The following is a 13,068-nucleotide window of genomic DNA, read 5'->3' as shown; positions in this document are numbered from 1 at the left end:
TGAGGGATTCTGAGCGCATACAATAGGATAACCTCTCTCGATATTTAAAAAGTTAAGATATCTATGAATTTATATTCTTACACATCAGTCGAAGGGATCAATATATGCATATTGGACAAACGTAAAGACACCCATTTCGTCTCATCTCATCCCACCCTATATTTTCACCTCGAAAGAGCTGACAGACCCGTGGACAGCTAAGCTAGAGAGATACTCGAAATTAGACGTAAATAGTGAATGCATCCAGAATAGGAATTATCCCCTATCACATTTGCATCCCGCCTTTTGATAGAATCTTGCTATGCGTCATGGATAAACTACATCACGATAAATCGCTCATACTAGCTCCCCACAGAACAACAAAGTGAATGTTTTCACAGGAAACAAAAAAGCGGCTGATACCCATATGATCCATTGAAGTATGGAGACCGAAGAACTGGCACGGAGCCTGATTGGAATTCCCAAACATCCCGCTGTTTGTCGCATTACATTATGAATATTACAATTTGCACTTGCTAATGTGAAGTTCCCAGTTTCCGGCGAGCGACTCAGCCACTCGACTTCCTTACTAAAATTCGCAATTTCATTTTCCTTAGAGTATTGAGTTATCGATGAATTTTTTTGGCGGTTGTTAGAAGATGCATTGGATGTTGGAAAATGCCTCATAGAAGAACAGAAAAAGATCCCCTGGAAGATTCCCCGACCAATGATTTTAGCCGAAGTAAGCCCCCAAGTCCCAATCGAACATCCCATTATCAAAAACGTGCAAAACTTCATCTCACTGTACATAAGAAATATTCCACCATGAAATACCTCATACATTTTTTGAAGGATTTCGAGGTCTTCCTAGACCTTGAATTCTCAAATCTTGCTGACCAGCGTTGAAGTGTAATTTGTTTGCTGTACCTTCTACATCTGGAAATCCGTGCAACCTCGGCGTTTTGTTACTCCTGCAGAAGCCTGGGGAAGAGCCAAGCGAATATTTTCGTAATTTGGAACGTTGGTTTGATGCAACATGTATTTGTTTTATTTCGTATCAGCTAAATCTGGGGTAGGAAGAGTTCCCCAAGTAGAATACATATGCTACTGCATGACAATTCTACGTGTCGTATGATACAAAAAGCAACAACAGGACAAACCTATCAAAAACTTTACGTATACTATCGCTAGGTCTCTAATACTTATTAATTTGTCCAAGAATCACCATTTATACACATCAATAAAGGATGAATATCCTAACAATGCAAGTTATGACACCGCTTTACTTGAACTATCGTTCTGGACGTTTCTTCTTTCGTCAAATATACCTTTTCGTTACAAAAGCGTGAGCTGTGTATAACCACAGCGGTTGTTGTGTTATTGCAGGAATCCTTCTACCGAGTTAATGTTCTCAAACATATATACATATATAACCCCAATGGACTTCTGAGAACGTGTTCCATCATCGATGGACATTAGACCAGCATTCAGCGGTTTGATATCATTCCCTAACCTATCTCACGCGCTCACTCTCTACGATTCCGTCCAAGTCACCTCTTACCCCTATCCACCTATCACACAGCATCTCTCTCACACCTCACGCACCCCATCAACCGATCACACTCATCAACTCCCTCATGCCCTCCCTACCTCTCGAATTCCTCATCACCTTCTTCTCCCTCCTCATATCCAGCCACCGCAACATCCATCGCTTCTACCCCCATCTCCTCGCAAGTCCCTCTTTCCTCTCCCACCTCCCACCTAAACACCCACTAACCTCTCTCCCAGCCCCAACCACTCCTCCTCACATCGAACTTCCTCACTTGTTCCCAAAACCCCTTCATATCGAATCTCATAAACGCAAGCATACTCCTCCTCCCCATCATTCTACTTTTCCGGCTTTATAAACGGGGCTTTCATGAGAAAGTTCATGATTTTATCGTCCCTTTTGCTTTTTGTATTGTATGGGGAATGTTTATTTTTGAGGGAAAGGAAGAATTGGTGAAGACTGATGTTGTGGTGTTTACGATTTTTCCTTGGTTGGTATTCTTAGGGTTGTTAGTGAGTTGGGTTTGCGGATGATAGATTGAGAAATAGAATTGATATTTTATCTCATCAAACAACAAAACCAAAATACAATACAAACACAGAAGAAGGTTCCTCCTCCTTCCTCCTTCCCCTATCCATATACGCACCTTTAGGAAAAGGAACCAATGGCAAAAACTAACATTGCAATATTCACATCATTTCCCTGATCAACATCCCTAAGATTATCAATTAAAAAAACATCAGAGTAGACGACTCGAATCAAGACTCAAGAATGGGAAAGGGCAGGAAAGGGAAGAAAGAGAAATACTAACAACCATCAGACCAATCATTGTCCAGGTTTATTTGTTCATCCAACATCGTCCCCAAAACAACCTCCTCACTTCTTGAGACTTCACTCAACTCCCATACCCTCCCTAAGCACCCCTCTCTCCTCAAATCGAAAACATCATCATATACAGATCTGAAATTCCGAACACATACCTATGTCAAACATTACATGGAATCATAAGTAAACCAATACATATTTATATAAATTATAACAAATCTCTATAATTTAGGTAATCAAAATCCCAAGCACATTTACATCAAACACAACACAAACACAGAAACTTCCTCCTCCCTCCATCCATCTATTGTTATCAAATCAGATTTACAAATAGGAAATAATTTCATTCATCACTACTCCTTCATCCTTCCTCTAGCCGCCTGTACACCCTCCCATCTACCTCTCTCACGACACCACTTCCAAACCTCCCACCAAGCCAGAATCCAAATCCAAATCTAAATTCAAACCATTCCCCCAACCCTCCGTCCCTTCCTCCACCCATCCATTCTACACACCCACCCAAGCAGTTCATATATGCATATACCTATCTATACATATATACCAAAATGCCCCTCAACTCTAAATACCAACCCAATATATCCCAACATATACCAATACCAATACCAATACCAATACCAATACCAATACCAATACCAATACCAATACCAATACCAATACCAACCAACACATATCAATACACACTTTTAAATTTTCCCACCGCACCACACCACAGCACACCATACCTCCAACTCCCCTTCCAATTTCGCATTTCTGAATGCTGATTTATGAATAAACATATACATATACATATACGTGCCCACAAATCAAATCAAATCAAATCATACAATAAAAAATCCTCCTCCTCCTCCTCCACACACCAAACCCAAACCCAGCCACTCACCCAGAACAGAAAGACGCATGATAGCTTAGAAAAAATAGGAGAGAGAAGACCTATGTTTTACCCATTCATCGATCGATCCATCCATCTCTATATCCATCCATTTTATACCAACCCCCCAACCGAAATATCAAATCCATCCCCCTCCCTTCCTCGTCCTCTCCATCCTTCCTCTCTACCCCCCATCAAATCCTCTCCTTCCAACCATCCTCCCCTAAAGAAAAACTCTAAAAAAACCCCTTCCCTTCCCTTTACTCTAAACTAAAATTGAAATCCCCCACCCCTAACCCCAACCTAAACACTAAATCAAATCAAATCTCCCACCACCGAAAAAAACAAAAAAAAAAACATCATGAATATTCCATCCATCCATCCATCCATCCATCAGACTATCAATAAGATTCTCACTCTATCGCGACTGTATCCAGATGCAAGATGCAAGATGCAAGATGCAAGGCTGTACTGTACTATACTATACATAGGTACACATAATGTGATACGACGCAGAAGATACAGACGACACTTGCCCTCCAGCCAGCCAACTAACCATCTATTCTCTCTGACCATGATTAATCAACTGACCCGCACCAAAGTTTCCTTAATCACACCACATATTCTCAACATCTCATGATTTAAATAAAGAAAACATCACATCACACACATTCAAATCAACAATCAAGAACTTCAAAAATAATATCAATCAGGTCCACGACCATATAATTTCACTCGTATGCTATGTATGCGTATAAACACAACTGCTCGATCGTGATCCCACATACATCCATCCCCAATCCATACCATCCCTCAACCCTCTAGACAACCCGTCTAGTACCAGGGTGAAAAAAACCATAGAACGCCAACCAGCTAATCAAGCTAAACAGGTTTGCTCAAAAAAGACAAAAAAGGTAATGTGTGCATGCATGCCACTAATCATGAAATCCTTCTTCACAAATCCCAAACCGCGGGGTATCAAAGGTGTCGCTACAAAACAAGGAACGTTCCAGGAAAACTCCTCCCGTAAACAGGATGCTAGACTGTCTTACACACCAAAGCAAAAGCAGAGGTATAGACTATCAAAAAGTTTTTGACTCGAGGAATGTATTGCTATGTCGAGACCAGAGAGAGATAGAAAACGTAGTCGATAGTCGAAATGAATGATTCACAAAAAGAATCAGGAAAGGGCGAAACCCTGCCGTAAACAGCATGCTAGACCGTCTAAAAAAGACCATCAAAAGTAACATAAGCCCATCCTAACTCCCCTGGGAACCATAATCGAAAGTGTATTGTATCGACGCGTATGTGAAAGAGCATGAGATGATGTCATGACAAAGATGGTAGAGGTGAGAAGATGTTTAACCACCGAAACCATAGAGGGTACGGCCTTGTCTCTTCAAAGCGTAGACGACATCGAGGGAGGTGACGGTCTTGCGCTTGGCGTGTTCGGTATAGGTGACGGCATCACGAATGACACCCTCGAGGAAGGTCTTCAAAACACCACGGGTTTCTTCGTAGATCACTGTTGAAAGACGCGTCAGTAAATAAATCTTGTGGAGATATTATCGCACATCAAAGTCATGAAGACTGAAGACGCGATGGGAATAAAACTTACTGGCAGAAATACGCTTGACACCACCACGACGAGCAAGACGTCTGATAGCTGGCTTGGTGATACCTTGGATGTTGTCTCTCAAAATCTTACGATGACGCTTAGCACCACCCTTTCCGAGACCCTTTCCGCCCTTTCCGCCTATAGAAGAAAATCATTAGTATGTTGAACCATGATTGAAGTGGTGATATATTAGTGAAGTAAGATAATTATTGTTGTAGGTAGGTATATCAACATCATAAAGATGTGGATACCTTATCGCGTTGATAGATGAGGGAGTGGAGTGAGATCAAAACACCAACACCAAAACATCATCCTCAAATATCGCGACCGACAACAACAACAATCTCAACTTCAACATAAGAATTCAAGAAGGAAAGGTGTAACTTACGTCCAGTCATGATGAAGTAGTTATTAAGAAGTGGATTTGATTATTTGTGATAATAAAACGCGTCTTTAATAAGACGATGGATGTATTGATGATAATTCCGAAGTAATTAAAATCAAAAAGTTGATGTAGTGGCGGAATATGAAGTTGTTAAATAAAAGATTAGAATCAGAGGGGGAAGGGAATTTGTTGGTTTTTGATCAGGAAACAAGTGATCTGGAAAATGGGAGTTTTGACGCTAGTACCTTTTAAGAAATTAATGGAAATGGAAATGGAAATTTATATTATCTAAGAATGTTTTTTTGGTAAAAAAGGTGAGAAAGGGACTGGGGGTGTGATTGCCGAGGAAAATTGTAGAAAAATTTCAATGTTGTTCTTTCGACTCTATTATTGTGGTTGGATGTGAACACACACACACACTCTCTCACACATATGGCTTACGGCTGCATTATTTGTTGCGTGATGTGAAATGTTCCGAGTCCTGACCAAAGCTCATCAGAAGCGTAAAATGCGGCGGATCGTTACTTCGCCTTAGTTCCAGGGGTGCATCGATAAGCGAGCACTTGATAGATATTGATATCGTTGATTCATTGTCAGGTACGGAACGAATTAAATAACAAAGATATTTAATAAATGATAATATAAAATACGTGTAATGAGATACATCAGTATTTATCAAGAGTTATTCATCCCTTTCACAACCTATCCTAGAAAGTAGACATCAACTACCTACTAATAAAACCATGAATGATATCGACCATCCAGTCATCTTCGCGAGACTACCATTTCCTACGCGTCAGAACCAATACTACTGCTTTGAAGGTACTCGTAGTTACATCCATATTCCACATAACCTGCTTCGTACCTATCATCATCAATAACAAACCCATCCCCATCTCAAGGTACCTATGTTGATATATCATAAACCCCAACCCTCAATCCCCAAACTCAAAAACCACAAGCCAAAAGTCAAACCCAACAATCACCAAACCCAAACCTGCCATGGTCCCAATCATAGGTATTCCCATTTGCACAGTCTGAACACCGAACAGCCACTCATTTATCGAAACACGCGTTATTCAGAATTGTAGGTGGGTATACTTTTACAATTCACTCCCAATTCCAATTCCAATTCCAATTACATTGCATGTTGGAACCCTAAGATGATTATAATATAATATAGTACAGTACAAGTATATTCACGAAAGTGCTAGATGCTTCAATTACGCTTTGCTTTCATTTAAATAGAGAGCACCATCTACAATTCATTGAAGTGTGTTAAGGCTACTATGGCAAATATCTAGTAGTAACAAGTTGGGAAGAGACTACCAGCTACTAGTTATCACTTACCGCCACTTTTCACAATCACATCATAGGACTTATTGAGACACTTTTGAAGACATCGCAACTTTCTGTTGAAAATGCGCTGAGGTGATAATACTTACTTTTGAATATTATATGATATCTATTACTATTCTTTTGTAATAACTTGGGTATTGTCGTGAGCCATCTCACCGATTCCCACCGCGTCCCATTATGCGTAGTTCTTCCAGCTCCCTAACCACAGGTTCCGTGTATGGACTCAAACAGTCATGAGTCTCAATTCCCAATCAGAGTATGGTCTCGACCGCCATTTTGATAAGGAAGATTCGAGTAGTCTCCAGTATGAGAATCTAAACCGTGCTAAGGTATCTATCTGTTGTATGACGAAGGGCTAAAGCAAGCAAAGAATTCTCGTCAAAGCCCAAGATATCTTTCAGCAAACAGACTCCCGATCCATTTGCGAGCAGTGAAATCTCCGACTAAATTCCTGATCGTGAGGTTCAATAGATGAACTCTCCGGAGGTGTCCGCGGCCGCATTGAAGCGTAGATGGCTTCCATAGTGTACTATCAACCACTGTTCGTAACATCATCCTCCATGTGGTATGATATATCCCGAGACTTGATTCTTCATCCATACCAAAAATCCCGAACTTATTCCTCGCGCTTATGCTCTTCGTTGCACCAGAATACACCCAAGGAAGAGCCATACTCCTCGATGCAATAATAATTATGATGATTCTTCCATGATTCTCTCTCAGCACTCCTCACAAATATTTCTTCCCCGCCGCCGCAACCCGTCCCCTGAACACCGGACTCGTAACTGGTTGATTGACCTGGTAAAATGGACTCATAATCGTTTTTACCCAATTCTCATAAACTTCCGTAAAGAATTGTTTAATGGCTTCTTCTGTCTGAGGCGAAGTAGGATTTGCTCCGATTGATGTGGAGGTTCTTGAAGTCGTTGGGTTTGCAGGTTGAGAGGGAGAATGTAAGAGCATGAATTTAACATCTACATATATTAGCACCATCACGATACATGTTTGTAAGAAGAAAAGAATAACCTACTTCCGCCTGTCATGAAGCATGAGACGTAATTATTGTAAAATCGATCGATGCATTTCAAATACCTAAAAAGCATATTATTAGTATCCAGTCCAGTCGCATCTCGTCCAAAAACAAATCACATACATCTGTCCACCACCCCATTGCACCTCCTCGACAATATCCAAACTACTATGAACAATAAATTGATTCATATGTCTGGCCTGTTCGGGAAACCTGGCGATCCCATCACCACCCTGTTTCGCAGTTCCAAATTCATATTCGAAGAGAGGATTATCCTGCGTTCCAACGATTGCGAAATAATACGACATTTTGGTATGCGCATTCGCAGGTGAAGCAACGATGGAGGTTAGAGAGTTGAGGTCATGAAGCGAATGCTGATTGGTTCGCGGAACCTAAGGCTTGGCGCGGAGCGGAGGGGCCGACCGATTCTTGAATTTTGAAGAGGATTGATCGATGGGGTGAGGAAATGCGATTAGAAGAACATTGAAGGAAACAACGCAATGTTTGGAGCTTTTAGACCTACGAATGTTATGTCTGGGGGTCTTCTTTGGTATGATTTGATTTATTTTCTGCCAGAGTTATGAGCGTGAAGATTTGCTAATGGTGGTGCGATTTAGGAAGATCCCATGGCGACTCTCGAAATTCCAAAAGGCACGACAGCGCAAACGTTTAAGGGCAGTCGATTCGGTGGTTGCTACAGTGGATAGAGCTTTGGCTGCTAAGGGAATTACGACAAAGGCTGTGGAGAGGTGGAAGGAGGAAATGCCTACGGAGCAGGAGATGTTACCAAAAGATAAATACACAATCTTTGATCGGAAAGAGAAGAAATATAGAAAGGGAATTCACAGTAAGTTTGGCACATGCGCCTTTACAGATGGTGTCAGTTTACTGATGTTACTGCAGAGCTTCCTAAATGGACGAGATTATCACAACGACTCAATCCTCCCGGTTATTGATATGGATATATTTGGATGGACTCAATGGAAAGAGTTCTCATCGGAAGAATTGATGTACAATATGCATTGATGGCGTTTGGGATATGTGTATACGAAAAAAGAATGAAAGGGCATGAGTTCAGTGCTCTGGAATGGCTAGAATCCTAAGAATTTTCCCTACTATGCAAATGCGGCTCACTATTCTGATATCAATGAATCACCGCAGTTCCTTATACGCCCCTCCCAAGTACTGCAAAGTATCGTACAATCGTCCAACTCTCCAATAAACTATCTACCCTTGCCATACTCTTCTTCTTCTTTCTGTCTTTCAGCTTGAATAGCTCTACCTAGACCTCCTCTCCCTTCATCATATTCCTCACGGTACTCATCGCGCACTTGGCCGCCAGACTTTCCACGTCCATACTGTCTTCCCTCTTGAAATCCTGGATCCAAATCTGTTCTAATGATTCTCTCATCGAGCTTTGTACCGCCAATATACTTCATGCAATCGAGTGCATCTTGGTGAGTATAATATTCCACGAAACAAAACCCACAAGGGGTCTTATTGAATCTATCCAACCCCATAATCAATCTCTTGATCTCACCACATTTCGCAAATAGTTCGTGAATTTGTTCTTCAGTTGTGTAGAAGGATCTGTAGACAAATTGTTAGTTCATGCCTCAAACTATGCCCCAGCCCATTGATTGATCGAAAAAAGCTCAAATAAAAACACTGAATGCATTTTGACATACAAATTTCCAACATAAAGTGTTGTCGCGTCTTTTAAAGGATCATCTGCTGGTTCCTCTGGAGTTCGTTCTCTTCTCTCGTCCTCCCCATCTCTCTCATATCTGCGCTTCTTATTCTAGACCAGATTGTTAGTCGAGCTCCTTCTGCGCCGAGTGGAATAATAATTGCATAGCTTACTCTACCTTGATAATAGGCACTTGGTTTATCAAGCCTATCAACAGTATTTCTAATTGATCCAGGCATTTTTGGAAATTTGTTGTTTCTTTACAATCCAATTTTCTACAAGGCTGATGGATTTCTTTGTTTCCTGGGGAACATTTACAACACAGAAGGCTTCCAATTACCTACCCGCATGCACCAAGCTTTCGCGACGCGCTAGCATAGCCTGATGTTAAATCCATCCAACCTCAAAAAAAGTTCCAGACTCAATTCACTTCTCTCTGTCGCAACATACAAGTTGCTTATCAGTATCGGGCTTCTACGAATGTGCTGATTATTCAAAATAATAATATCGAGCTCAGGGTTTGAAAAATGCCTCAAGTTCTTGGTTACACACCTACATGGCTTTCAAAGCCAAATCCAGGCCATGAGATATTTACAGCGAAACCGACCGGCATCCAAACAGCTTCTGGAGCTAGTTATAGTCCTAATGAGAAGAAAACGAATAAAGTAGGGCCGAAGAGAACGATTGCGCGTAGAGGAACTGAGATATTCATTGCTGTTGGAAAGGAAATTCGATGGGCGGATCTTGTTTACTTGAAGGAGACATGGGAAAATAAACAAGAGAACCAAAGAAGCTTCTTGAAAGGCAAAACACGAGCTGAAGAGGAAATTGAAGCTGAAGAGAATGTTGCTCGGGGGTATAGAGTAAGTTTTGAAGCTTTCGTCATTGGATTTGGTCTTGGGTGCTAATGTTCTGCAGACACTCAAAATTCCGGTGGCAGATGAAATTCGACAGTTGATTATCTCTCCCAATTCGAATTTCATGGCGATCTTGACAACTCATACCGTACACGTCGCAATCTTACCTGAATCCTCGCATCTCACAGCTCCCGATAATGGTCCTATGAAGATTAAGACTTTTCACTTGGGTCCGACTACACATGTTACTTCACGATCCGGAATATCGACTGCGCTGTGGCATCCATTGGGTGTTAATGGGACATGTTTGGTCACAATTACAAAGGACGCCGTTGTTCGAGTATGGGAATTGTCTACCACCGATCGCTGGTCTTTCGATAAACCAACTCTTGTGGTCGATCTGAAAAAATTGGCGGATGGAGTTTCGGCCGATCAAGATTTTGGAGCTTCCGTGGCTGGTCAACCAAGTAAATTTTCCCCGGATGCTTTTGAGATGGAGGTAGCATCAGCTTGTTTTGCAGGTAGAGGAGCTGGGGGTTGGTCGCCTATGACTCTTTGGCTTGCAATGAGAGAAGGAGATGTATATGCTCTTTGCCCATTATTACCTGAAAAATGGGCTCCACCACCCACCCTGATTCCTTCGCTCTCGATATCGATTGTGTCCAATATCGCCGCTATCGAAGATGATCCAACTGTAACTCAAGGCAGTAAACTCCTTGCGCAACAACAATTGGATTGGATGACGGATATCGATAGTCAAGATCCAACCCAGGTTCAGGGAACTTTGGGCGAGCCGCCAATTGAGGTTTACACAAGGCCTTCTAGACCTGGAAAGGTCCCAAGATTACAAGGTCCATTCGACTTTGAGATGGCTCCCGAAGTTGAGGATGACGAGGACGATGAACTTTTCAGTGACATTTATGTCATTGGACCAAAGTTGGATGCCGAAGAGCTTATGGATGGGGAGGAGGACGATGAGCTTGAATTGGATGAGGTCGACAAAGAGGGATGTTCTATGAGCGTGATCTGTTTGCTTACAACTACTGGGCGCCTTTCAATCTGCCTGGACTTGGTCGGAATTGAAGCCCAATGGTTACCGAGATCGAATTCAAGGATGCTACGATTTCTAGACGACCCGGACCCACCTGTCTTGTTGACATATGAAGTCTTGGAGACTTCCAAACCCAATGAGGTTTGGGAAGGATGTTGGCCAACTTTTAGTAATGATGTCGAATCAAGATATTCATTCTTTATTACCAACAATTCGAACATCACATACATGTCGCTCTCTACCTGGGTATTCAAGCTCGAGGAAGAATTATCGAAAGGCGCAGAGTCTAATGTCCGACTTGGTGTAATTGTTAGCACCCCATCAGAAAGGCAAAGGGTCTATACGCCACCCATGATTGACAAGAATGCCCCTCTTGCCGCCAGCACAATTATTCAAGATCCTGATCTTGGCTATTTCCTTCTCTCCGCAAATGCTCATGGCCCATTATCTATCAACTTTGAGTCACCCCAGTTTCAATTGGACTTCAACCGTAGCCGTGGTCGCTCAGAATCATACGACTCCGAAACCGATAATGATAAACCTCTTATCTTATTCGAAGCTCGACCTGTGTACCAACCATCTTATGCATTGGAACAACCATCGGAATTACCCTCTCTTCACGAAAAAATTAAGCATAGCAAATACAAGCGTTTGTTGAAGGAAGAGATCCGATTATCGCCAGCTACACTTACGGTCATGACAGACGCCCATAAAGTTCTCAGCGAAGAAACCCATCGCATCGGTACCGCAGCTGCAGAACTGTTCAGAAAATGCATCAAACTTCAGATTGAGCTTTCAAAACATATCAAACAAGCTAACGAAATCGCAACACGTGTGGAATCTGTCATCGGCGAGGATGTAGATGAAGATGACGATAAACCTCGAGTGGCGCCAAATGAAAACATGGAACGAAGAATTCAGGAAGCAAAGGACAAACAAAAGATTCTGAATGAAAGAATTGAAAATATCAGGAAGAAGATTCCTAAAAACACGCAGAGAGAATTGAGTGATAAAGAGAAAGCGTGGATAGAAGAGGTGAGGAGTCTCGGTGGAAAGGTACTGGGTGAAGATATGGACGGGTCAACGGAGAGTATGGTGAAGGTCTCCAAGGATCCTTGGCAGAGGTATGAGGAGGTGAAGGAACTCAAGGATGAGGTTTTGAGTCAGGCGAATGAATTGGCGAAGGATGCGGAGAGAGAGAGAGATGAGGAGCAACAAGAGGAGAGGGATGGAGACTCAGCGAGGGATGTACAGGTTCCGTCTGAATTGAGAAGGAAGAAGGTGGGACAAATTATGAAGTTGTTGGATCGCGAGACGGCTTTGGTGGAGGCTACAAAGGGAAGATTGGAGAGATTAAGTTTGGCTTAAAAGAGATGCGGATGAGTAGTGGCGAGTGTACCTAGGTAGCGATTAATGTTTTTGACGAAATCTTAAGAAATGGAAAAAGGAACGAAAACGTGTTGAATGGAGGAAAGGGGGAAGCGAGATTGTATTGTGTGTTATGACATGCTATGATATCCAACAGGATGTGTGCGAATGTTTAGATACCTTCAACTTTACATATGTTAACGAGCGGTGTGTTTTTCGAGTTGAGCTGAGGTTGAATTCGATGCGTGTGAATTGTCTAGAGGAAGTAAAGGACAGGTAGGGTGGATGGGTGGGTCAAAATGGAGAACCAAAGGGCGTAGTCCGGTAGAAAAGATAATTAATCCAAGAATTTACGATCGGTCGGTTGATTATCGAATCGAATTGAATTGGGAATCCGAGAGATGGTCCCAGTGGGCTTTTACTTTTGATTTTTGGTGCAATGCAACGCGATATGTGATGATCTTGGTT

At 42.0% G+C, this 13,068-nt stretch overlaps 5 protein-coding genes across 5 annotated transcripts; 2 read left to right on the top strand and 3 right to left on the bottom strand.

The window, feature by feature from the left end:
- Nucleotides 1-4,603: 4,603 nt before the first annotated feature.
- Bfra_011720 (putative histone h4 protein) lies at nucleotides 4,604-5,351 on the bottom strand (the record flags this gene model as incomplete). Its single annotated transcript, XM_037342046.1, has 3 exons — nucleotides 5,249-5,351; nucleotides 4,861-4,998; nucleotides 4,604-4,767 (listed from the first exon to the last, which is right to left on the bottom strand). Exons 1-3 carry the CDS (start codon nucleotides 5,256-5,258, stop codon nucleotides 4,604-4,606), a joined length of 312 nt encoding a protein of 103 aa, XP_037188126.1. The 5' UTR covers nucleotides 5,259-5,351.
- A 1,982-nt stretch (nucleotides 5,352-7,333) lies between these two features.
- On the bottom strand, nucleotides 7,334-7,942 carry Bfra_011719 (putative trafficking protein particle complex subunit 2 protein; the record flags this gene model as incomplete). The annotated part of the gene is made up of 3 exons (XM_037342045.1): nucleotides 7,334-7,578; nucleotides 7,635-7,696; nucleotides 7,758-7,942. 3 exons carry the CDS (start codon nucleotides 7,940-7,942, stop codon nucleotides 7,334-7,336), a joined length of 492 nt encoding a protein of 163 aa, XP_037188125.1.
- Nucleotides 7,943-8,134: 192 nt separating this feature from the next.
- Bfra_011718 (putative mitochondrial 54s ribosomal protein 31 protein) lies at nucleotides 8,135-8,590 on the top strand (the record flags this gene model as incomplete). The annotated part of the gene is made up of 3 exons (XM_037342044.1): nucleotides 8,135-8,184; nucleotides 8,252-8,481; nucleotides 8,538-8,590. The coding sequence occupies 3 exons, from the start codon at nucleotides 8,135-8,137 to the stop codon at nucleotides 8,588-8,590; spliced, it is 333 nt and encodes a 110-aa protein (XP_037188124.1).
- Nucleotides 8,591-8,857: 267 nt separating this feature from the next.
- Nucleotides 8,858-9,563, bottom strand: Bfra_011717 (putative nuclear cap binding protein subunit 2 protein; the record flags this gene model as incomplete). The annotated part of the gene is made up of 3 exons (XM_037342043.1): nucleotides 8,858-9,224; nucleotides 9,323-9,435; nucleotides 9,498-9,563. The coding sequence occupies 3 exons, from the start codon at nucleotides 9,561-9,563 to the stop codon at nucleotides 8,858-8,860; spliced, it is 546 nt and encodes a 181-aa protein (XP_037188123.1).
- A 288-nt stretch (nucleotides 9,564-9,851) lies between these two features.
- On the top strand, nucleotides 9,852-12,600 carry Bfra_011716 (putative nuclear pore complex protein an-nup82 protein; the record flags this gene model as incomplete). Its single annotated transcript, XM_037342042.1, has 2 exons — nucleotides 9,852-10,187; nucleotides 10,243-12,600. The coding sequence occupies 2 exons, from the start codon at nucleotides 9,852-9,854 to the stop codon at nucleotides 12,598-12,600; spliced, it is 2,694 nt and encodes an 897-aa protein (XP_037188122.1).
- Between the last annotated feature and the right edge of the window lie 468 nt (nucleotides 12,601-13,068).

The sequence above is a fragment of the Botrytis fragariae genome (genome assembly GCF_013461495.1).
Source record: "Botrytis fragariae strain BVB16 chromosome Unknown tig00000251, whole genome shotgun sequence".
Taxonomy (NCBI): Eukaryota; Fungi; Ascomycota; class Leotiomycetes; order Helotiales; family Sclerotiniaceae; genus Botrytis; species Botrytis fragariae.
This window is presented reverse-complemented; position numbering and strand designations above follow the sequence as displayed.